This window comes from Macaca fascicularis, chromosome 11 (assembly GCF_037993035.2).
Source record: "Macaca fascicularis isolate 582-1 chromosome 11, T2T-MFA8v1.1".
NCBI lineage: Eukaryota > Metazoa > Chordata > Mammalia > Primates > Cercopithecidae > Macaca > Macaca fascicularis.
The window spans coordinates 79,327,428-79,354,941 of NC_088385.1; the positions used below are offsets into that span (position 1 = coordinate 79,327,428).

Genomic DNA, 27,514 nt, shown 5'->3' on the forward strand with positions numbered 1-27,514 from the left:
ACTACCACATGACCTAGCAATCCCTTTTCTGCCTACATACCCAAAGGAAATGAAATCACCGTCTTGTAAAGATATCTGTACTTCAGTGTTCATTGAAGCATTACTCACAACAGCCAAGATATGGAAGCAACCTAAGTGTTTGTCGATGAAGAAATTTTGTGTATAAACACACACACACACACTTTGTTCAAAAGAACAAAATCTTGCCATTTGTCATACCATGGATACGTCTGTCATTTGTCATACCATGGATACGACAAATTATGTTAAGTGAAAAAGCTAGACACAGAAAGAACAATATTGCATGATTTCACTAATATATGGAATCTGTAAAAAAAAAAAAAAACCCTCAAATATATAGAGATAGAAAAGAAGGCAGTGGGTACAGGTGGAGAGGTGGTCCCAAAATGGGAACATGTAGTTAAGAGGATACAAATTAACAGGTATGTAGGATGAACAAGTCTAGAGGTCTAAGATACAACATGAGGACTATAAATAATAAAATTGTACTGTGTCTGTGATTCGTGCCAAATGAGTTGATTTTAGCTGCTCTGGCCACAAAACCAAAAAAAAAAAAAAAGGTAGCTGTGAGATGATGGATATATTAATTTGCTTCACTGTAGTAACGATTTTACTATCTATCTATATTCCATGTTATGTTGTATACCTTAAATTTACACAATAATATTTATTAAAAAGAACACTTTAAATCACAATTCATAGTTTAAGCAACAAAAAAAAAAAGAAATCCTCACAAATAAATGAAAGCTAAATGACATGCATATTTTTAAAGGATAAGCACATGGCATATGGCGATTATTTGCAGTGATTTTTTGGGCCGCTAGAATCAGAATGAGCTATGTAATTAGACAACCTGTTCATAATTATTACTGTGATTGACATTATTTGAAGCACATTCACAATTGTTCCATAAGACCCAGGATTATCATAAGTAATGAAAATGTGAGTGACTGATTGATAACTTCTGCTGTATCAATATTGCTATATTTTTAAGATTCTTGAGTAAGTCTGCAGAATGATAAGAATTTGGTTGTATATAATTAAGTTCGTTTTGTGTTCTATCTTAGCATTTTCCCTTAGCTGCATCACATCTTGGATAAAATGAGACATGACGCATTCAGCTTGGATGTTAAAAACAAAACATGAGGCAGCTGAAGGGTTTAGTCATGGAACAGACCCACAATTTAACCCACTTTCTCTGTGTTCATCGTGTTCCAGAGTATAGAAGCTCATAAAAACTGTGCAGAGGGTTATCTGGGATTATGAGAGGCACAAAATCATCTGAGATATTCTTATAAAAACATAATCGCTTTTTTAGTTTATGCACTGATTAAGGCATCTTAGAGATTTTGTAGCTTGGCATTGAATGAAATGTAGTTGATGGCTGAAAGAAATAACATATGGAACACATTATTTCAGTTAATTGTAATGCTTATGCAAAATCACAGAATAATGTTATATCAGTAAGAGATATGCCTGGAGTCTTGTGATCATGTAACACTTCCAATAAAATGTTATGCAAACAAACACATAAACTTTTCAGTACAGTGCTTGTTTCATTGTAGGCATTAGTGGTGATTATTTTTAAAATTATTTTTCAAAAATACCTTCTGTATATAAGTGTGTTTACACAAGATTGGCTTTAGTATAAATGGACTGTTTTAACAGGCTGCAAGTGAAAATAATTATTAACATCTTGGACAAGTATATTTTACACATGAGATTTTGAAATGTTAATTTTTAAAGTGCATTGGTATATGGAAGCAACATTTATTTTCACAAGCTTTTACTTTCTCCCTCAGTATGATTTAACTGTGCATAAATTATTTACTAGTCAACTAAATGATGATATAATTTTTCACTAGTAAATCTAGCTAACTTTCAACTGGTAGAACTTAAAATACTTTTGTACATTATAGAACTTTATAAAGAGTTGGATGACAATATAAAATTTACAAAGTAAATTTCTTTCAATGTTATAGGAAATTTGAAGTCTACATAATTTCTAATTTCAAATATGGCATTGTGCTGTATGCTTACAAAAGATGATAATTGCAAAGTTACAGGGATACTATTTCACATAGATTAAAATCTGATGGATATTTTCCCCCAATATATTTACTTCTTTTCAATTCTTGATCATATTTCTCTGCTTTAACCTTTGTCATGATTTGAGTAGGTAATGAAAAACAAGAAGGAAAAACACCAACTGTGCAATGCTAATTATGTGTTTATCCTTCATTCTAGCCTTGTATAAATAAGGAATTCAGTTTAGTAAAAATTCATGTGGTATTTTGTTTAACCTAGGTATTCTTAAAAGTCTTTATCATGTTATAGTATAGATTTCCAGAGAAGTAAAACATAAATTATATATCTTATTTGTTCTCTTTATGATAGATCAAGTAAACTTGAATCAACATAGTCTTAGACACTGAAAGCATTTTTATTCATAACATTCTCTCTACTCTCACAGTATTTTATACTATTAATAATACTGTACCTATCACATGGCATTAATGGGCTGTATGTGTATCTATCTTTCATACCATAATGGGAGTTGCTTAAAGGCAGAATTCTGTCTCAATTATATCTCCTTTGCTTCTAACACAGGACCTCCTGTAGATGAGGGAGTCGGGAAACATATGTGGAATTAGATTGCATTTTTCAAGCATTATAATTTTAGTCAGACTTTCTATTGGTTTGATTCCAGCATTAAAAAACTTCCTTTATCTGTTCCTAAGAAATTATATCCAGATATTGTGAACATTACAATCTAGAATATGATATTACATAAACAAATGAAAATACTGAAAAATGAAATAACTGTATTTGGATATATATATTTGCATCTACAGTCTGCCTACATTTACATTTATATCTATATTTAATGTATGCATTTTGGATTTCAAAGTAAATACATTGGTTGATCACTGTTGGTTATAAAATCGAGCTAAGTTTTAGAGAAATAATTGGTGCAATGTGTTTTGATCACAAAGGCAAAGCACATATTGTGTGCTATTTGTGCACAATTATGCAATGTTGTCCTGTTTCTCTGTTTCTAGTTGTTTATCACTCTAGTCCGCTTTCCTACTATTCAGAGATATTCAGAGTTATATCTCTAAATGTAGCCCTGATGATGTCACTTCCTAACACTAGCTTTCTGACTAGGCATGGACAAATTTTGATGATTTCATTATTGCCTATCTTTTTTTTTCTCATTACTAGTAATTTGCTATGTTAAAATCTGCCTTTAGCCACACAAAACATTGTAGTATCCCAAACAAACCACACTAAGGTCTCCATGACTTTTCCCACATATTCCTTTCTGTCAAGAATGCCCTTTTCTGCCATTCCTCCTAGAAAACTCAAATCAGCGTTAAATATTCAATTCAAACTCTACCCTGCCTAAGGCAGAATAATTAGCAGCCTTTTCAGTGTAGTCACACTACATCCTGAACCTACTTCCATTTTTACATGTAGCAAGTTGTGTTTTAACATTTGTTTTCACCTTCGTCTATCATACTTCTATAGCCTTTGCAAGTATCTATAGCCTTTGCCAGTATCCTTTGTCTTTGTATCTTTCTAATCCCAGAACCAGGCATACCATCTAAGATGTAGCAGGTGCTTAATAAATATTACTATAAATATTTGCTTATAAATATTTGTAGAACTAATTATCTTATTTAATTTTCACAACCATATATGTTTGCAACTGAGAATGCTGAGGTCTAAAAAGTTTGAGTAACTTGCTCAAGGTCATACAGCCAGTGAGTGGCAGATATCCAGTCTGGAGGCTTCAATGTGTCTCCCTTTTATCCTAGGAATACCAGAAAAGCCATTTATGTTCAGATCTATCCTTCTAGAAAATTGAGTATTTGTAGCTGCTCTGATGTAACCCATGTCTCTTTGATAATTTTTCTTCTGCTTTCTCCATGCCTATGAACACCTCACAACTACTTGAATTGGCTCAGTCTTGGCTCTTTTCTTCTTTGTCTCTGGTTTGATGTATCTGACTTTCTTTGATCTTGATTTAGATTATTCTATGATTTTTTGGTCTGCTTTTTGTTTGTTTGCTTGTTTTTTGTTTGTTTGTTTGTTTTTTTGTGTATTTTTTTTGGTGACAAAGTCGAAGTATCTGCCTTGTGTTGCTCTTCCCTAAAATTAGTCAGCCTTCCTAGGGGAACCTGCCAAAATCCTTACTCTTATTTCCTATTTTCCATCCATCACCAGTGACTGTGGCTATGCCAGGCATATTCTCTTTTAACCCCTCAGACTTTGACGTGTTCAGGTAGAAGCCATTACAAGACATAAAGAAATATAATTTCTCATGTGTGCCTAATGTGATAAGAACTATTGATAATTCCCTTCACAGATGCTACTGAATACCAATATATGAAATGCTAATACTGTAATAAATAACGTTTGAGTGAATTCTTTGTGATATTACACACACACACACACACACACACACACACATATATATATAGACTACAGTTTATTGTCAAAAGATTTTTAGCACTAGCCTCTTATCTCAGACCCAGGCTTTTACTTTCAGTTGCCTATGGCACATATCTTTTTAGATATTTACCTTAATTTTTCTTGCAAAATATCTAAAACTAGATGTTTTTAGCATATCCTCCAAACCAAACTTTTTTTCTACCTCTCCATTTCTGTCAGTAGTTCCTCCCCCGGTTTTTTTTTTTTTTTTTTTTTTTTGGTGGTGGGGGGGTTTCATCAAGTCTAAAAGCTATGTAGCTATCACTGAGTATTTCCTCTCTTTTATCTACTAAGGGAACCAAGGCATCAAAGTATCAACATTGGTTGAATTTTTGCATTCAAAATATCTCTCAGATCCAACAGTCCTTCAGCAACATCTTGTTCTAATACATCATCACCACATCCCACTTCCTGTCTCCTGTTTGCATGCATCAAATAATCCTGTGTATGGCAGATAAGTTAATTTTCCTAAGACACTACTTTTATTATGCCATTATGCCTGCCACTGCCTATTTATAAAGAAAAAAACTTCAACCTGATAATTGAGAATACAGAGTATCTTTCTTTCGTGTTTCCTCTGCCAGATTTGCCCTTTTCAGCTGTTTCCCCCATTTATCTGAGTAAACACTCATCCTTCAACAACCCACTTTAATGTCACCTCCTCTATGAAGCCTTTTCTGAACTAATTAATCATTTCATCCTCTGTGTTTTATAGCATCCATCATATTATATTACAGTTTGCTGTTTATCTGTACTTTTTTGTACTTTTTGTTCTACTCTTGAGTTATTTAAGGTTAGGGCCTAGTTTTTGCTTATATATTCATTCCTCGAATGCTGCACAATATCTGGCATAGAGTGGTAATTTAATACATATTTGTTAAATGAATGAGTGAATACATAAAATAATGGCAGTGTTATATGGTGTTCATTCTCAACTCTACATTTACTCACATTTTCTTTACTTTTCTGAAATGCCTTTGTACTGTTCTCCAAAAATTCAAATGCAATAGAATTTTGAAAATAGTTGAATACAAAATGATATATTTGATATTATTGTAACTATTTAAATGTGGGCACATATTCAACTACTCTAGGTAGCACCTACATTGAAGTGGTAGAATTTATGGTTACTGTTGACATTGAACTTACTGTAAACAGATTTTAAAGTTCTCCATTTTGTTTTATTGTGCTGCTTTTTCAAAGTGTTAGGTCACTTATCATGGTGACCTTAAAATATGATGTAAAATGATAAGTACCTGTTGAATATTCACCACAAATATATTATTTCACCATGCATGTGTACACACACACACCAAACTTTAAATTTCCTGCCAAGAGTTAGATCAAATTCTACTTCTTCCTTTAAATGTTCCACGAATCATTTCATTTAACAGAATTTGTATTAGTCTGTTCTCATGTTGCTAATAGAGACATATGTGATACTGGGTAATTTATGAAGGAAAGAGATTTAATTGACTCACAGTTCCACATGGCTGGGGAGGCCTCACAATCATGGCGGAAGGTGAATGAGGAGCCCTCTTACATGGCGGCAGGCAAGTGAGCTTGTGCAGGGGAATTTCCATTTATAAAACTGTCAGATCTCGTGAGACTTATTTACTATCAGGAGAACAATATGTAGGAAATAGCCCCTGTGATTCAATTATCTCCACCTGGCGCCACCCTTGACATGTGGAGATTATTATAATCCAAGGTGAGATTTGGGTGGGGACACAGAGTCAAACCAAATCAGTATTGTTTTTCTCGAAATCCCTTTAGCACATTCAGCCTGTAAGATGAAACTAGTGTTTCATTTACTATGGCCAAATATTCTGTTTTATCTCTTACCTCACATTAAAGCTAGGATTTCTTTATTTTTAAGCTTTCATAGTTTCAGGTAAACAGTAGGCAATTAACCAATACTTAATCTTGCTGATGTTGTTGATTTTGATGATGATGAGAGCCCCTGCCAGGGCTGACAAGCTGAGATCATTTCTTATTTTATAGTGACACAGGTCTTTATAAAAAATTAGCACCTTCTCTGCTGGAAACTCTTTGCAAGTCTGTAAAATTGAGTTTGCCTCTGGCTAGACTTTTCTTTTTTCCTCCTCAATTTAAGGTATTAGCTATTCTGGGATTTGTGAGTGTTCTCCTGCCAGGCTTTTTTCTTTGTTTCCCCTCTCTCTAAATCCATTTATGCATATAAACTTTTTTATTTTTTTCAATTACACAGTATCATTCTCTCCAACAAGGTAGACAGATGAATCTTTTGCTAATGATTTAGCACTACAAAACTTAAACACTGCTTATTGAAAGTCTACTGAGTAGGCAAGATTTGTTTTTGTTTTCCTCCAGAAGCATGAGGCAATAATATAATATATAATTCATATTTCTTTTAACAGGAAAGTTTTCTCTTTGGAATTTAGATTTTATTTTCTAAATTACATGGCCATTTTTCTTTATACCATTTTAAAAATTACATTTCTAGCAAACCAAGGTATGTTTAGTAAATTTTAATATTGATCAATATGAATTTATTGTTACCAACTTTTAAAATTAAGATTTAAATAAAGCATCATTTTAAGTTCACTTTACCTGGTTGTTTTAGATCAGGTGCTTGAATGATTTGTAAAAGAGCAGGCAATTGCTGTTTAAATGGCTAAATATTATTTTATCTTCAGAATGGAATCACACGTTTAATTGGTATTTCTTATAAACAAAAGTGTTCATTGGTCAAGTTGAAGTATAATTATAATTTCATTATTTCTCCCATTAATTCTAATATCAGATAGTTTTCATCTACATTTTAAAATTGAATGAATAACAAGATTGTATATCTGCTTAAAAGTAACCTTAAATTTTTTCTTTTGAAATTGGTACATAAATTTTTCTTATTCTCTAAGACTATGCTATTTTTCTGAGATCTTATTGTTGCTTCTCAGTGGACTTAAATAAACAATATGAATATTGGTGTTATTAATCTTAAAATTTTAAAGCATAAAGTCTAATTCTACTCTTTTTAATTTGTCTGGAATTAGGAAATTGGTTTGAGAAGAAATATAGTATTTATGTCATATTTGTCGTTTAATTCAGTCTAAGTTTGAACTTCTCATCTGTGGCCTCTTAGGATCCGGAGCAGCCCTCAGGGACTCAAAGTATGATTTGTCATTACCATATAATCCTCTTGGATGGAGAAAAGATCATTGCTGTGAAGCTCTTAGAGCAAGAGAGGACTGAAGAAATTAAATATATGGACCATAGACTATAAAACATAATCTATTAGAAAACAAACCTTGCAGTATGTAGTCAGATGCCTAATTAAATACATTATCAATTAAACATACTAAATCATAGAGCTAATGAGGTTGAAAAGAAATCTTTCTTTAAAGCCAAATTTAAATTACCACACACATTTATGTCCAGTTAACAATTCTTTTCTTGGCATATTTTTTCTCCATTTCCATGTCTTTAAATCCAGGATTGGTGTATTCTCAGCTTGAAATTACAACTCACTGAGAAATAACATGCTGTTTATCTGCTGGGCTCAAAACTAGGAGACTCCAGGAGTGAGTTCAGAATTAGCTAGGGCAGTTTAAGCATTGGAGTGTTAATCTCTGTAATGATACTCCTCAGGTCACAACTATCTAGGGGCTATTTAGCCCTTGTTATATTTTGCAATTTCTTTTTTCTTACTCTCCTCTTTCAATGAAGGCAGGAGGCCGAGAAGACTACTAGCTGCCAGCATTCCTATTAACAAAACCCTAGCTGTTTCTTTAAAGTGGGCTTTCCAAAACAAACAAACAAACAAACAAACAAAAAACCCCAAAACAGAGAAGTACTTTTTCTTTACAGTTTATTTTTTAACATAGCAAATCAGCTTTTACCAGAGCAAATGCTAACGTCTCAATATGCAGAAAATGGAAATCTCATGATTTTTCTATTTTCATTTCTTCATGGTAATGGATTATTAATACTGATTGGTCTCCACTTTATGTCCACTATTTTGAATCCCCAAATACATCCACCAGTATTCTAGCTTGATGTGAAGAGTGCCTTTTATTACTAGTTGTGGTCTCTTGAAATTTTTTCAGAAAATAAATGTGTGTGTGTGTTTTATGCGAGTGTGTGAAGGGGGAGTGAAGGGAGGGAAGGACAGGGAAAAAAAAAAAGAGCTGTTTAAATGGTATTAGAAATCCATGGTATGAATAACAGAAGGTTAGTATTTCTTATATTGAACTTACCTAAAAGTTCATTTGGGACTGGAATTATAATGTTTACCCTGTAAAATGCACAAATAAGTCTGCATCTTATCATTGTTATTATTGCCTGCCCATTGTCCAAATTTGCTTTAGCCACTGTTAAAACACAAGAGTTCACTGTTTTTATCTACTTAGGGACCAATGTAGTCCATTGATTTTGTTTCATGTTGAGCTTAAGTCAACCACCTTCGTTTTAGAGTAACTTAAGGAGCATTTTTACTGGGTTCACTTTAGAGTTGAGTCATGCCTTGGAAGACTGATCAACATCAGCAATTAAGTGACATACATTATGTTCAAGTCATCATACACATTCTCTCTAACTATGAATCACCTATGATATTGCCCTGTCTACTGTATTGCAGGAAAAACAGAGGTTCCTGACCGATGTTCTGCATGAAGTGATGCTGCTGGACGGCTTGGTCAGTTCCCATCCAGTATCACAGGAAGTGCTGCAGGCAACAGATATTGACAGGGTGTTTGACTGGATCGCATATAAAAAGGTGGGAATAAAGAACAAAGTGCCAATTAGATATTTCACTACCAAGATAGCTAAACTAATTCATGTTAGATGTGTATATTTTTCTTTTCTTCTGGGCGGATAGACATAGACTGTGAGTTACAAAACAGAGTCACTAGGTTCATGAGCTACGGTTTTGCTTTAAAAGTTGGCAAAATGGAGATTAATGTTTGCCAAATAATGCATAGAAATATTGGAAATATTAATAAATATTTGGAGAATCAATATGAAGTTGCTCTACAAACGAAGTTATGTAAATGTCAGTTTTTATTATTATTAATAAAAGAACTGACCCATATAGTGACAAATTAATTTTCACCAATGCCCTTAAATACTAATTTATTTTGATGGGCCAATACAAATGGATATAGGTAATGACATGATACATGCATCTTATATGTACTATTTGAAAGATATTTTGAAAATTAAACATGTTTCCTGAATAACTAAACATAACAAATAAAATTTTAAAAAGACTAGACTTTGGCAATGAATAATTTTGAGCCAATGACTAAATGTAAAAATAAGGTAAATATGAATTTTTCCCATTGTTACTTGGATTAGGATTTTTCTTTGTATCTCTTCGTTGTTCTAATTTTAACGTGATGATGTGCCTCTTCGTGTTTTACACGTACTAGTCACTTAATGATGGTTGAAATAGGATCAAAGTCTGCTGTGATCTTTAGTGTAGGTTAAATTGCATTTTTTGGAATTTCTATGTACTTTTTTTTTTGAGACGGAGTCTCGCTTTGTCACCAGGCTGCAGTGCAGTGGCGCCATCATGGCTCACTGCAACCTTTGCCTCCCGGATACAAGTGATTCTCCTGCCTCAGCCTCCTGAGTAGCTGGGACTACAGCGTGGGACTACAGGCATGTACCACTACACCTGGCTAATTTCTGTATTTTTAGTAGAGACAGGGTTTCACCATGTTGGCCAGGCTGGTCTTGAACTCCTGATCTCAAGTGATCCACGAGCCTCGACCTCCCAAAGTGCTGGGATTACAGGTTTGAGCCTTGATGCCCAGTCTGGAATACTATTCTTGATACTCTGTGAGGGGTAAAAAGATATCATGAATAGCAGCATGCAAATAACTAGGAAGGTAGAAGTTATTCCCTGAAGCGTTTATTGTAGTTAACACACACACAAAATATTTTGGTTGGGTCCTGTTAGTCCTCCAACTTTGTTCTTTTTCTTTTTTTTTTTTTTTAAGTTTCTTTGGTCCTTTGCATATGAGTTTAAGAATGAGTTTGTAAAGTCCTACAAAAATTATACTGGAATTGCAGAAATGTGCATTGTGTTTATAAAACTATTTGGGAGAGTTGACATCTTAGCAATATTGACTGACCCATGAATACAGTATGCCTCCAGTTCCTTTAGGTCCCCTTTATTTCTGTCCATGATGTAGTTCTTACTGAATACATTTTTCATATTTTTTTTTCAGATTTATCCCTAAGTATTTCACATTTCCGGGCAATTGTAATAGTAGTATTTTGAAATTTCATTTCTAATTTTTGTGTTGCTATACATAGGATACAGTTCATTTTTGCCTATTTATCTGGTACAATATTAAATAGAAGTGGTGAAGCAAACCCTTGTGCTGTTCCTAATTTTAGAAGCAATACCTTCAGTCTTTATCCATTAGTATGTCTCTAAATATTTATAAATGCCTTTTATCAGGTTGAAGATGTTGCATGCTCTTTCTACATTGCTAAAAGTTTTAATCAGAAATGAGTGTTGACTCAATTCAATGCTTTTCTCCAGCATCTATCAAGATGGTTATATATTTTTTGTTTTTTAGTTTGTCATTATGGTGAATTATAATGATTAACTCTTTAATGTTAGGCCATCTTTGCATTTCTGAGACAAATGTCATTTAGTCATAATATATTATCCTTTTTATAAATTGTCAGATTCAATTTGCTAAAAACATGTTTAGAAATTTTGCACCTGTGCTCATGAGGGATATTAGTGCCTAATTATCTTTCTTGTAACGTCTTCCTTGTTGTCACTATAATACTAGCATCATGTAATGGCAACTATTATCTTTTTCAACTTTCTGGGAGAATTTGTATAAAATTTATATTATGTCTTTCTTGAATGTTTGTTAAAATTTACCAGTATAACAGTAGAGACCTGAAATTTTCTCCCTGGGAAGGTTTTTAACTAATGATTTAATTTTGTTAATATGTGGTAGGTTATTTATTTATTTTAATGTGAGCATTGGTGGTTTATTTCTTTCTCAAGGACTTGGCCCATTTCATCTAAAATGTTTAATTTATTGGCATAAAGTTTTAGAGGATATATTCCCTTATTATCCCTTTAATAACTCTAATCATATAACCTCTTTCATTCCAGATATTGGTAATTTGTGTATTATTCCTTTTTTTGTGATTTGTTTAGCTGAACATTTATAAATTTTATTGATCTCAGAAAAACATCTTTTGTTGTAATTGATTTTCTCTCTTGTTTTCTATTTCGTAAATATCCTCTCTAATCAATATTTCCCTTTTCTACATACTTTGAATTTAAATTTTTCTTTTCTCTAATTTCCTAAGGTAGAAGCTGAGGTCATTAACTTGAGACCTTTCTTCTGTTCCATTTTAAGCATTTATTCTGTAAATTTTTTCTTAAGTGTACCACCTAGGAAATCTCCCAAATTTTGATATGTTTAAGTTTCATTTTCATTCACTTTAAAATGCCTGCTAATTCTCCCTTTCATTTGTTAATTTCCCCATGTCTTATTCAGAGTGTATTATTTAGATTCCAAATATTAGAAGATTTTTCCAGAAAATTTTCTGTTATTCATTTCTTACTTAATTTTATTGTGGTCAGTGAATATACTCTGTATGACTTGAATCTTCCTAGATTTATTATGGTTTATTTTATGACCCAGAAGTTGATATGTGTTGGTAAATGTACTGTATCCACTTCAAAAGAATATGTATTCCTCTAGTGTTAGCTGGAGTGTTCTATAAATGCCAATTAGGTGAGGTTGGTTGATAGAGTTGTTCAAGTGTTCTGTATCCTTATTGATTTTCTGTCCACTTGTTCATCATGCTTTCTCGATGGGCCTTCATTGTGTGGACTCCCTCACATAGTACCAAATCAAACATCTAAAACTGTGGAGAAAAATAGTGACCCAGTTATCTGCTGGCATATCTGAAAAATAATTTTCAAATGTGAATATGGAGAAAGGAGGATTAAAACATTTAGGCTGAAATTTCAGGGACTTCATTTTGATAATCCAGCATCAGGCCTTGATGTAAATTCAGTTTCCTAGCCTTGTTCTTTGATTTGGCTTCACTCAGGTTCTTCCTATAAGAAAACTAGTATGTGCATAATGGGTAATAACCAATTACTTTGTAAGTAGAACAAAGGTAAACTATGTTGGGTTTTGTAGGTTAAACAACATCATTCTGGGATGTATGACAGGTAATATAGATGATTCTGGAGACATAAATAATAATTGCTAACATTTATTACATGGATACTCTGTACTAGTCACCAAACTAACATTTTACATTTATTATATAATTTAATTCTTATAAGCATCTAATGGGGTTGTTATGATCATCATCCTCACTTTAAAGATAAATATGTTGAGTTATGGTAAATTCAAGGATATGTTTCCCAGAAAATCAGGTTCCAGAGCCAGTATTCTTAATTATTTTCATATTTGATTAACAAGCTTGGCTGGAACATTTATTCCAAGATCATTTAAGCCTGTGCTTATGTTCTAGGCACTGTGTGCTGAGTAGAAGAGATCTAACAATCAGTAATACACAAAGGAGAGAAAACATAAATAAACCAGTGCAGTAACATATGAGTGCTATCCAGCAATATTTCCATATTAAATGTTGACACCTACCTGAAGTCATCTTGAGCAATTTATTCAATCTTGTTGACTAAATAATGGGTAAATTTGATATGTAGTATTAACTTTCAGAATGGTTGAGTTAGATATTTACAATATCATCAGAAATCTACCTTTCTTCAGTTTATTGGCTCTCTTTCTCTCTGACTTAATTTCTGGATGATCCTTAGGATGCACTAAGACTCATCTCATATGGGCCTCAATTTTGTGTCCCTACTGAGTTCAGAGAAAGAGTAAATTGACTCCCATACAATAGAATCTATATCTGTTTCCCCAAAGGGCTATGATTTGTTTTGATTAGGAAAGAGATTATCACTGGCCAATCCTTGTGTCCGCCGGGATGGAGTATTCTGACTGGTCAGTGAATGTCATGAGCTCATCCTCTGTGATGTGAGACAAAAGTCCCATAGCAGTTAGGACTCCTGGGATCACTCAAAGTAGAGGAGGAACAATTTCCGAAAGAAAACGATCAGTAGAAAAAAAGTAACGGATGCCACCTCAGAATCTAAGGAGTTATGACAGGAATATCTACAAGATACAGTCACGAGATAGGGGAGTAGAGGGGAACTGTAAGAAAACAAGAAAATCATCCTTCAGAGGAAGCTCAGAAAAGAAAACTGGTGATTAAGTGGAACATCAAAGAGTTAAACATAATCATAGCGGAATGTGAATTTTGAGTAGCAGACAGACTGGAAGAATAAGCGGGATATGAACTTGGAAGACATTTCCTTTCACACTAAGAATTTTTATTTATTGATTGATTTATTGATTTATTGATTTTGAGACAAAGTCTCGCTCTGTTGACCAGGCTGGAGTGCAGTGGTGTGATCTCAGCTCACTGTAACCTCTGCCTCCCAGGTTCAAGCAATTCTTCTGCCTCAGCCTCCTGAGTAGCTGGGACTACAGGTTCCCGCCACCACGCCTGGCTAATTTTTGTATTTTTAGTAGAGATGGGGTTTCACCATATTGGCCAGACTGGCCTTGAACTCCTGACCTCATGATCCATCTGCCTCAGCCTCCCAAAGTGCTGGGATTACAGGCATGAGCCACTGTTCCCAGACAGAAATTTGTATTTTATCCAAAAGGTCAAACAGAACCAAGGAGAATTTAAAGCCGAGGAGTAACATAATTAAAATTGCATTCTAAAAAGAATATTCCTGTAGATGTAGAGATGGAGTTGATATTGATAGTTCTGGACAATTCAGGAAAGATTGTAGAGACTGGAGTTGTAGCATACATCACTTATATTTGGTAATATTGTGTGTAACACAATAAAAATTTCTTGCCACTGCTCTTCTGTGTTGTTCTCCCTAAAGGTCTCTGTTACTAGTCAACATTAACCTCTGCCAACAGTCAAACCCTCATTGCATCAGTGCTTTGCTAGCTTACCATCTCTTGTAATTATTCCCTTAATAATTATTCTAATTATTCCCAGTTCTGTTTTTTTGTTATTCTCCCTGAATAGTAATTACAATACACTTTAAATAACTTTTTATAAAGAAATGTATTATAGCAGAACAGAAGATTATACAAAAAATAAAGGTTAGGAACCAATAGGCCAGCTACTAATTTGGGATTGAATTTAAGAGCTGACTGCCTTTGAAGAAATACTGGGTAATGTTCCATATGGATAGTCCCAAGACTATTATTAAACAAATGAAAAACTCCTAAAATTGCAAGCATTTTTAAGAATGGGAAGAGAAAAACATGAAAACTACACTATTTCAAAAAATTAGGTCTGGTGAAATAACAAGTTTCCCATTTTAATAGTAGATTGAAAATGCTTTTATTCTTGAAGTGTAACGGAAGCAGGAAAATACTGTCCATAGACTGGAAGGACTGGAATAGGTGGATTGAGACAATCTCTTTGTTCTAGAAGCACAAAGGAAACAAGAATCAATGACCCAATGACCTAGATGATGAAAGTGAGTGAATGCTCATTAAATTTACATATGATGCCAAGGTGGAGAGGGTTGCTATAAGCTTGGAAGAGAAAAACAGAGTTCAAAATGACTTCAATTTTAAAGAGATCCTTTACAAACAAGAACACTTTTCCAGCAATTCTTATGTCATGGTTAGTATATTTGTACACCAAACAAAATTACATAAAATAAAAGGTAAGAGAATTAGCAAGTGAAAAAATCTTCAAAGGAACACTGGGGACACAAATTTTTTAAAAAGTGATGGTGGTAGAAATCTAACTTGCTGTGCTTTGCCAATATATTCCACACCTTAAATTTGAAAACCCTTTGACCAACAGAAGTCAACATGTGAAATTTCTGTCATCTTTAGAAATGAATAGGAAAGGCCAATCATCCATTTGCATCTATCATCCCTTGTAATACCAGGCTCCTCATCCACAAAATCATGCCAGTCAGGTGATGATTAATGCGCAGAGAGAGCACTATTAATGCTACACACAGTATGCCTTATTTCTGCAAGGGGGAAGAAAAAAAAGATGATGCCTTTCTTCAAGAATGCAACCCTGCCGGGCATGGTCGCTCATGCCTGTAATCTCAGCACCTTGAGAGGCTGAGATGGGAGCACTGCTTAAGCCCAGGAGTTCAACACAAGTCTGGTGAACATAGTGAGACCCTATCTCTACAAAACATTTAAAAATTTTTTAAAAATTAGCTAGGCATCATGGTGCATGTCTCTAGTTCCAGCTATTCAGAATGTTGAGGGAGGAGGAATGCTTGGGTCTGGGAGTTAGAGGCTACAGTGAGCTATGATAGTTCTGCACTCCAGCCTGGATAAGAGAGCAAAATCCTATGTCAAAAAACAAACTAAAACAAACAAACAACAACAACAAAAAGAGCAAGAAAAGAATGCAACCCAATAGAAGACATAAAACACATGAAATAATAATAGTAATTGTACTATGAGTACTACTAAAGCATATCTATCATTTAATGATCACTTACTATGTACAATGTATTTTGTGAAATGCTTTGCAGGTATTATCCCATTTACTCCTGACAGAAAACTTGGCATGCAGGCATTTTTAACTCATTTTACTGATGAGGAAACTTACACTTAGGTACTTAAGTGATTACCACAGCATCAGATATTAAGCAAATAAACATTTCAGGATTTGATGACAGATATATCTAAGTTTGAATCCTGAGCTCTTATCTACAAAGTCTTTCACAAATAAATATATTTCAAGGCAAATTATGATATGGACCATCTCAGTGGATGGCAACTCCAAGCTCCCAGGCCACCCTTGATCCTGTCATGCAGAGACAAGATATTCTACTCTCTTCTTCCTCTTGCCACTGTCTACTTTCTGTTGCTCTCTCTCTTCCTCTTGCTACTCTCTTCTTCCTCTTGCTCAAGCCTTGTAAGATATGCCTCTTTCCTCTTTGCCTTCCACCATGATTGTAAGTTTCCTGAGGCCTCTCAACCCGTGCTTCCTATACAGCCTGCAAAACTGCGAGCCAATTAAACCTCTTTTCTTTATAAACTACACAGTCTCAGGTAGCAATGTGAGAACTAATACAGAAAATTGGTACCAAGAGTGGGGCATTGCTATAAAGATACCTGAAAATATGGAAGTGACTTTGGAACTGGATAATGGGCAGAGGTTGAAACAGTTTGGAGGGCTCAGAAGAAGACAGGAAGATATGGGAAAGTTTGGAACTTCCTAGAGACTTTTTGAATGATTTTGACCAAAATGCTGATATTGGTATGAACAGAGATGGTCAGGCTGATGAAGTCTCAGATGGAGATGAGGAACTGATTGGGAACTTTGAACTTGAGTGTGCTGGTTTATGGTGTCCGGCGGAAGAAATTTCCAAGCAACAAGGCCTTCAAGATGTAGCCTGGCTGTTTCTAACAGTGTATACTCATATGTGTGAGCAAACAGGTGATCTGAAACTGTCTGAAACTGGAACTTAAATTTGAAAGGGAAGCAGAGTGTAAAAATTTGGAAAATTCATATCCTGGCCATGTGATAGAAAAGAAAAACCTATTTTCTGGGGAGGAATTCAAGTGGGTTGCAGAAATGTGCATAAGAAGAGCTGAATGTCAATAGCCAAGACAATGGGAAAAATGCCTTGAAGGCATTTTAGAGATCTTTGTAGCGGGTCCTCCCATCATAGGCCTGGAGACCTAGGAGGGAAGCATGGTTTCATGGGCCAGGCCCATATCCCTGCTGCTCTGTGTAGCCTTGGGACATGACACCCTGTATTGTGGCTGCCCTAGCTCTAGCTGTGGCTAAAAGGGGCCAAGGTATAGCTTGGGTTATAGCTTCAGAGGGTGTAAGCCATGACCCTTGGTGACTTCCATGTGGTGTTAAGCCTGTGGGTGCAAACAGGACAAGAGTTGAGGCTTGGGAGCCTACCCTAGATTTCAGAGAATGTGTGGAAATGCCTGGGTGTCCAGGTGGAAATCTACTGCAGGGGAGAGCCCTCATGGAGAATCTCTACTAGGGCAGTGTGGAGGGGAAATGTGGGGTTAGAGTCCCCACACAGAATCCCCTCTGGGATACTGCCAAGTGGGACTGTGGGAAGAGGGCCACCATCCTCCAGACCCTAGAATTATAGATCCACTAACAGCTTGCAACGTGTCCCTAGAAAGCCACAAACACTCAATGCCAGACCTTGAGCACAGCCATGGGAACTGAGCCCTGCAAAGCTACAGGGGCAGAGCTGCCTAAGGCCTTGGGGGCCCAACCCTTGGATTAGTGTCACCTGGATGTAAGACATGGAGTCAAAGGAGGATATTCTGGAGCTTTAAGATGTAATCACTGCCCTGCTGGGTTTCAGACTTACATGGGGCCTGTAGTCCCTTTGTTTCGGCCAATTTCCAAATGCTTTTGGAATGGGAGTATTTACCCAATGCCCGTATCCCCATTATATCTTGGAAGTAACTAACTTGTTTTGATTTTATAGGCTTATAGTTGGAAGAGGTTTGCCTTTTCTCAGATGAGACTTTGTTTAATGCTGGAATGAGTTAAGACTTTAGAGGATGGCTGGGAAAACATGATTGTATTTTGCAATGGGAGAAGGACATGAAATCGCATTTTGAACTGCAATCTCCAGTGTTGGAGGAGGGCCTGGTGGGCAGTGATTGAATCATGGGGGTGGATTTCCCCCTTGTGGCTCTCATGATAGTGAATGAGTTCTCATGAGATCTGGCTATTTAAATGTGTGTAGCACCTCCCCCGCTCTTTTCTTCCTTCTGCTTCAGACGTGTAAGATGTGCCTCCTTCCTCTTTGTCTTCCGTTATGATTGTAAGTTTCCTGAGGCCTCTACAGCCATCCTTCCCGTACTTCCTATGGAACTGTGAGCCAATTAAACCTCTTTTCTTTAAATTTTATAAATTACCCAGTCTCAGGTAGTTCTTTATAGCAATGTGAGAATGGACTAATATACCACCCCAGTCTAAATCAGCACCATTTTGCCAGAATCATTTTCTGCAACGTCTCTCTGCTTTTAATCCTGTTCTCCTACAGCCTATCTTTACCAAGCATTCAGAGTGATATTTATAAAACCTGTGTCATATTGTGTCAGTTCTTTGCTGGAAATTCCATAATGACCCTCCCCCGGCCTGGACAAAATAATAATAAAAGACACAGTCTTCATAGTGACCCACGAATCCCTTCCTGATCTCTACTCATTCTATTCTCCCCAGTGACTTATGGAGCCCTGACTCTTATTTTATCTCTTATCTATCTGAATTATTCTCTTATTACTCTCCCCTCACTAATGGTGCTACTGTTCTACCAGCTCCCTTGTTTCCCCTGAGCTCTACCAAACTCCCTCCCACATGAGGGCCTTTGAATTGGTCTTTCTCTTTGTATGAAAAATGTTACTCCACATAGTGTCATTGTCCCAGCTTGCTCTCCTTGAAACCTTTGCTTAAATGTCACCTTCTCAAGAAGACCTCCCATTTAAAATTGGAACTGAAACCTTCACTCTTTTTCCCCACTCATTTTTGTTATTCTGATCCTATATTTACTATTTTGTTTGTTATATTTACTATATTGTTTGGCTTTCCACTTTCCCCCATTGAATGTGAGCTTCATAAAGGCAGAGATCTATGTCTAGGTTTATCACTAATGTATCTCCAGTACCTATTATACTGCCTGTGTGCAGAAAGCACTCTGATAAGTATTTGTTGAGTTAAATTAAAGTAAATGTCAGAAAAACAATATAAACAAAACATTCTGGTGTTTCAGAGGGAAAGATCCCATCTGTTTATAGGAATTAGGAAAAAGAATTGGCTCTTGAAATAGGATTAAGGAATTTCCAAGGTAATTCCATATGAATTCCAGAGGGGAAAGAAAGATTGTATTACCCAGTCATTTAGTTTTCTAATGGGTTTCATCACATGTGGCCTGACCCCTCAGCCCTGGACCTCATGGGACCCCCTTCTGTGAGCTCAGCTACTCTCCTGCTGTCTGTTCCCTCTCCTGCCTCAGGCACAATTAGCCTCCTGTTCTGCAAGTCTTCCTGGCTCTTATTTTTTAAAACAGGTCCTTCTTAGACTTTGCTTTCCCTACTCACAGTGAATCAATTACATATATACTAACAAATGAATGTAATAGATCACTATTTTGTGATACTCTTTAGATGTCCTACAGTATCTGGTATATTACATGTATTGGTTAAATATAACACTTGTGGTCATTTCTGTAAAATGGTTGGACAATAGGCTTTTAGTGTGCTATATGATGGCAATAATAGGCAATAATAGTATCAGCTGTTTTTTGTCACTGAACATCCACTTATTTAATCTCCCACACTTGTACAATATAAGGTATATATTATTATCTTCAATTTACATAACAGTAAATAGAGGCCTAGAAAGTTTAATGATGTGCTCCAGCTCCTAAACGTCAGACCTAGGACTCACATCTTATTGTTTCTAACTGATATGCTTTTCACTCTACCAGGATTCTTGTCTATTGTGCCATTGTTTCAATAGAAAATATGATTTGAGTTTTCATTCCATGAATGAAAAAAAAGTCTTATTTAAAAATAAGTAACATACTGGCATGCATATCAAAAATACAGGTTATAAAATCTGAGAAGTATAAGCACTGATTATGATCATCTCACAAGGAAAATGTGAACAAACTTGGGACTGAAAAAATTAGGCAAAGGAGAAAAAGCCAGAAAAAGAAGGGAGGAAGAGAGATTGATGTTGGAACATTTGGAGATAAAGCCTATAGAAAAGGCTAAAGAACTTACATATGTCCACCCTGGAGGATAGAGGGCTAAGAGGTGACTTAATAATTGGCTCTAATATGTGAATGGTCATTATGGGAAGGCTGCTCACCACTTCTCTGTCAACATCAAGGTCAGAGTAAGATAGATGGATTTAAATTACAGGAAGAAATTTCAGTTAATATAAGAAAGAACTTCTTGACATAAAAGGCAATTAAACATTTTAATATGAACTACTTAGGCTTGTGAAATCTTCATTCTTTGATATTCTTTAAAAATGAAATTTAAAATGTGCTCCCAAATTAACAAATTAAATTGAAGAACTACTGAAAAAATTCCTCCTGGATATTAACTTCACGTTACATAATAGTCAGATAATATAAAATTTATAGCATATCAGAAATTAATTTTTTATTTGCATATTTATGTGTGTGTCATTAAATTTCTTTTTGTTTTAAATATAGAAGTGTGAGTGGTTAAAAAAAGAACTACTAGCTTCTTAGGTAAACAGAAAAAATGTAAAACTAATTCCCATCTATCACTGAATGGTCTACTGATACCTATTAAACATCATCACAATAATTTCTAGATATAACATATTTTTGTTATTCTTTTTCTTTGTTACCAGACTTTGCTTTTGAAGCTAAATCAACGTTATACTGGACCAGCAGCAATATTAAGACATTCTGTAAAGAAAATTCCTATTTGCCTTCATAAAGAAAATGTACATGTGGGAGGAGATACTTTCATTGATGTTTTGTGATAAATGCCTTTACCACTTACTGGTAAATTATTAATTTGTGCATTTTGCTGATGGAGGCAAGTTTTCCTTTGCACACATATTTGACTGGTTCATCATCATTTAATGGTTTCTTTTTATTTTTTCCTGTGCAAACCTTAACACTTAATACAGCTTATTTTCGTTCCAGACACTTGCACCTCTCCCCATTAGATGTCCATCTCTGGTTTGGCATTTACTTGATGAGACGGAAAGAAAAAGTCTGTATTTAATAAAAATAGGTAGCAGATTGCTGAATAGAGTAAGGAATAGATTAATCCTATTCAAATGATTCTTGTTATCTTCTCCTGTCCCTCTTTGTGTCACACTGTATTATTGTTAACTAATGGTTTAGATAACTACTTTTGAATTCCTCTGTTGCACACAGTTTCTGTCTTTTTTACTTTGATGGAAAGCTTAACAAAGTGCAATGTTGGTTTTGACTCTATTCTTCTGCTTTCTTATGCAGACTTTGTGAGAGCCAAAGTGGTGATCTCATGATATGAGAAGCTTAAGGGCCAGAACCATGTAACCCTTAGCTAGCAAAACTTGGCTGTAGTGAGGTTATGCTTTCACGGCTTTCAGAAATACTTCTACAGCTACAGTTGTTCTTGTCTTCTGCTTATGCAAAAAGCTTAGTTCTAATGACTTTTGCAGTGGGTTTACTTATGCTAGACTTCATCAGTAGTCATATTGAAAAATAAAAAGTTAGCATTTAAGTTAGTATAAATGGTAATATGTAATATTATAACATATTATATAACATATAATATAAATGGTAATATAGATTTTTATAGACTCTTCAGAATGACAGAATTCTATAGTACTTAGAAAGGAATAAATTAAGATGTAAAGGATAAATAAGCAAGGCAACTAGAATCAAGGATTGACATTTTGATAAATGAAAAGTATACAGGAAGGAAAAGGAGAATAGAGATAATACTTCCTATTTACAGAAAGAACACTTGGAGAAAATTCAGAATAAACATATTTAGAATGTAAGTAGTGTTTGTGTATCTAACAATATTGAAAGCGGTTGAACTGAATTGATTTTTCCTGTGGAATAATTGTGAATGAGTTGTGTTTTGGCATTTGAGGAATGATTTTTAATCAACATAACCACACACCAATGTTTAATCAACCACACATGGTATGTTAATGAAATATAAACATCTTCAAAAGCCCTATACAGTTAGCAATGTTATACATGATGTTCAGAAGCATTAGTACACAGTTGTTTTTACCATTGAGGTCACCTTTTATACTATTTCCTTTTCATGTGGATCTAAATATTATCTTGTTTCATTATAAAAATTGTATTTTTGAAGTATTTAAGAGTTCAGGGCTTAATTAATTGAAGACATATATAAACCTCAATCAGAATTTCAGCTTCAAACAGGTCAAACTATGTTGCTCCATGGGGCAGATACAATCCTAGTCAAACAACAAAGACGCCTTTTCTCTTTGTCCCAAGTCTTATTTTCTCAGGTAAATATGTTATTTCCTTGGAAATGATGAAATTGTTTCTTTGGACATACTCTCACAGATATTTTTATGGATTCTTTCGTGGGAAGCTAAGGACCATTTGATGACATACTGAGAAAATTATCTAGAGACTACATGTTGTCTATATTCATTGTCATTCATGCTATTGCATATTTCCTAGGAGGACCAAAATCAAGTCGTTGATTTTTGTGCTTTTAAAAATAGAATGTCTTTCAGCTTTTTCTGAGTTAATTTTGAATCAGTATTAGGAGGTTTAACTGTGATTTCATGCAACATACTGTTACCTTGAAGACACAGAGTTTTTTAAAAAAGTATAAAATCTGGCTTTTGTCTTAAAGGCATTTTCCCAAGAAGGAGAATTTAAGCACCATTTTTAAGGTTTCACAGAGAAATGAAAAGAAGACAAAGCCGAAGGTGAGAAGTTTAATGGGAGGCCTCCCATAAAGCTAGGACCTTAAAGAGTTACACCTTAGCACACAGATGAACTAGAAATAAACCTATCCCCATCCTCAGGGGACTACAAAGAAATTACCTGTTCCAAACTTTGGCAGCAAGTAAAACGGGAAAGAAAATTTCTCCTGAAAATTTGCAACTACAAGCAACCTTTGACTGGCATCAGATCTCAGATGAAAACCATCTTGGTACACTGTGAACCTCAGGCCAGGATTTAATTTAAAATGGCTGGTCCTGGACTAGAAGGTGTCCCCAGACACCAGACAGACACTAAAACATATCCTTTCTAGAAAAGCCCACCTTCATATCTCATCTCAAAAGATTTCCACAGACAAATCTCAAGGAAAAAAAAATTTACAGTCAAAAATCACCAGTCACACAAAGAAACAGGTTTCCACGAATATGAGACAGCAGAAACAATTAAGAGAAGAATCATTTGTGCATATGACTGAGACATTAGATACATGACTTAGAGCATAAAATAGTATATTAATAAATCTGAGGAAATAAAAAGAGACATTATAAGCAAAATGTAAGCATATATAAAGAACAACTAGTGAGAATTCTTCGAAATGAAAATGCAATAACTTCATTTAAGAATATAGTAAATATGACAGACGACTTCATCACAGATTTAAAAAAGCTAAAGAGAGAATTATAAACTAAATGATAGTAGTGAAGATACTATGTATTCAAGAGCTCTGCAGGAGACATAAAGATGTATAGAAAAGGCAGTGAGAATTTGTAACACATGGATTCAAGCCTTAACTTCCCTTACTTTTTCAATCTTTTGTTTCTTTATCGAATTATAGCTTCTTAACATCAGAAAATTTTTGCCTGAAACAGTAATATCATTTTTAGAACCAGAGCTCTGAGTTTGATCTAAGTCTTAAAGTAATAAGGTTCACCCATCAACATAGCCCGATTTTATAATCTTTATTCTCTTTTATTACCATATTAAAAACTTGAATGAGATAAAACTGATATTAACTTTTAAAATTGTACTTTTTTCACATTAACTGTTATTTATTGAGTGTTTGCTATGTTCCCAGAGTTTTACCAGATATCATACAATTTAAACTTTAGATTAAGCTGAAAGATAGTTTAGTTATTTGGCCCAGACTCATAATAGCTCATGAGTAGCAGAACCAAGATTTCAACCCAACCTTCCCAAATCCAAATTCTACCCTGTTGTGTGATTGCCTGATTACATAGTCAAATAGGTATTGATTTTCACAGTAGAGAATACTATACATGTATCCAAATAATTTTTCCTTTCATCTGACCATTTATTTCTTCCCTCTTTGGAAATAATTTTCAGATACAGTTTCATTCTTTCCTACAAAACCAGTCTCATGATTTCATAGTTCCCAAAGAGTCTATCTTGATGAGATACTTTAATTTGCATTGCCTCCCTTCTCACCAATCCCTATTTTACCCTATTTAGTACTTTCTGAATTACCCTCTGCATTTCAGCGAACAGCATAAGGACCTCAGAAAAATGCTATGCCAAGGCTATCTCGGAGCTCAGAGACCCTGAGTGGAGATGAGCATAATGTAGAGGGGAGAGTGTGAGTCGCAGCGATTCTGAGAAACATGGTTTGGCTTCTACAGAGTAGAGCACGTCCAGGCAAGCCAACTTGTGCCGTTTAGTTGTGTGCTGCCTCTCTGCTGTCATTTTACAATAGGATGCAGTTAACTCGGTGCCATCAAAATATCTAGCTTAAAGTAGAGAATTTTTGGTATGTGTTCCCCTGGTAAGTACTATAAGCCCAAGTAAAGCAATGACCAAGCAGCTGAATGTCTGTGTTTTGCTTACATAGTCCCCAAACTGTTTTCCAGCTCCACAATTTTAAGATGAAATGTGCAAACATTTATTGCCACATCATTTTCCTTCTGGAAGGGGATCTGTCACAGCAGGAACCTTGCTACTAAATTGGAGCTGTTGAAACTATTTCAGTAGTCACATTCGTTAAGAGTAAAAGCAAGAGTTTTAAGTGCTGTCTAATGCCTAAAAATGTTTTTCCAGTTTGAAATGAGTGTGATGGTAGGGTTAGGGAAAAGTTAGCAGGTTTTGAGATGGTTATGTATGAAATAATAACCTCAGTTAACATGAATATAATACTATGTACCAGACATTTTTGTATATATTTTTTTACGTATATTAAGTCATTTAATTCTTACAGCAATCACATGCTATATTAATACTCTTTCCATCTCCATTTTACAGATGAGGACACTGTATCTGTAAAATACAGTAAGTTTACAGATAACTTACCCAACATTGCAGTTAGTAAATGGTGGAGTCAGGATTCAAACACTGGCCATTCTATCTGTGCTCTTAGTCACCTACACCAGACTGCTTACCCTTTGATTTCTTTTTATGTTTATAGAGCACCTTACCCATAAAACATGAAGAAACATTCATTTATTTTTCAGTCGAGTTATTGTATTTTGTAATTATTTACATATATCTGTATAATTAGTCCTTTTAGAATTAAAGTTTTAGAAACATCCTAGTTATCCCCTAGTACAGTGACTTACAGATAGTGAGCAAAAACTAATACTTATAGTTCAGGATTTAGAATGAATTTAACAGTGATTAATCCTACTCTCCAAGCCCACAGAAGCTTTAAGGTAGTCTTTCAAATTGAATCTCTGGTTGCTTCAGATTACTAACAGCAATGGGTTTTGATAATTTTTAAATTGTTAAACATCTAGCATGAAAAGAGAAACATGACTCTATACTATGAAGCAATATCATACTTTATTAATAAATGTTCCTCTTAACTTTTTAAAGAGTTTAGTTTGAACTAGTCACATCTCTTCTGAAAAATACTGGAGAATAAAGCTTCTTTAGTTTGCTCTAAATTACTTTCCTCAAGCACCAAGTGATAATCCTTATTTCTGGTGTCCTGTGATGCTTTATACAAACCCGAGGGAGAAGTTAGGAACATGCAGAGCACGCCCCTCACCTCTGAGATGAAGGTCATGGAGAGCAATGAACATACCCGCCTCTCCACATCCCCTGATGCTTTTGTCAGCTCACAGTTTGACAGACCATTGATCTGCCCCTTTATGGCAGTTTTGTTCCTAATTCCACTGTTGTTTACTTTAAGAGCTAAATCTTTCACTGTTTTCCACTTCTGCTTGAGAAAACATTTTTATAGCTTTGGGACCAAATGTTTTTTTATCACCTTATTTTAATGTCTCTTATCAGTGACCCTGTTGTAGGCAGAAGCCACGATGTTGCCAGTGGATTACATGAGAAACTTGCCACAAGTGAAATAAAACACTGTTTCTTTTTCCTGAGGAACAAGGACCTAAGAGTAACTTGCTTTTTTTTTTTCTTTCTTACATTTGCTCTATATTAAATCATAAGAATGTTAAGTTACCTTTAATTGTTTTAAAATGAAAAGGTGCTAGATCATCTCATATTAGGGTGTTTATTTCTTCTAGGCTCCTGTTAGTAGCAACTGTCAATATTTCTTCTTTTGGTTAATGGAAAAAGAATGGAAGAAAGCTAGAAGCAGAAACTTGCTACCACATACAGAAAGCTAAAGTTTGGAGAGGCCATAACTGGACCTGTGATGTGGATATTTGCTTAGAGAGTGTTAAATGCTTACTTATAGGTTCCTAGGGTAAAGGGCATTGTTTATTTTTACGTATATATCTTGGGAAGTTTTATTTTATAAAGGTGGTGCTGCCCAAAATGTAATTTGTGGAATGCCAGTTCTACAATATATTTTATAAAAATTATTTTCTTACCTTTAACTCAGATATTGAAACTTCAGATTTCCTTGATTTAACTTAATGGCATTACACAAAACTCCACCTTCAATGAAAGCCTTAAACAATGAATTTCTTACATGGGCTTGCCGAATACACTCTAATAAGACTGTATTTGCTTGTCTTGACATAAAAACTTGGGCTGATTCTGCTCGTGATACACCACTGTCAGAAGAGTTTGCTTTGTGATAAATGGCTTGTTTTAGTTCCCTGGACTATGTTTTTGAGTTTTGAAATTCTCCAGGGACAGAATACATCTGTGCTTTGCCACTCTGAAAACAAAAAGCAAAAACTGGAAGCGAAAGCTGTCCTGTTTTACAAGCTGAGATGGTGATGATTATTTACCTCATTGATGGACTTCTAGATTTTATCAAGTCCTCAATACTAACCTGCTCTCCATTATCCTCTGCTATGCACAGCATCCACACTGGAGTTGTGACTTCTGCCTTTTTGGAAGAAAAGCAAAGAAAGAAATCATCTATTTCATGGTGATATACATGAAGAGGCTAATTTCTTTTCTTTCTTTCTTTTTTTTTTTTTTGGAACAGCTGAAGGTGGTTTGATGAAACTTTAATCAGGACATTTCATCCTCTCCGTAAACTCTCCCTGAAGTCAGAATAGCAGAAAGGGAGAGAGAGAAAACCTT

The 27,514-nt window shown here is 34.9% G+C and overlaps 1 protein-coding gene across 1 annotated transcript in view; it reads left to right on the forward strand.

The window, feature by feature from the left end:
• The window catches only part of TRHDE (thyrotropin releasing hormone degrading enzyme), a 417,970-nt gene that overhangs the window by 228,860 nt on the left and 161,596 nt on the right, over window positions 1-27,514 (forward strand). Inside the window, exon 6 of the mRNA XM_005571555.5 lies at window positions 9,137-9,274. Within this exon, the coding sequence (XP_005571612.1) occupies window positions 9,137-9,274 (138 nt within the window). The remainder of the gene's footprint in view (window positions 1-9,136; window positions 9,275-27,514) is intronic.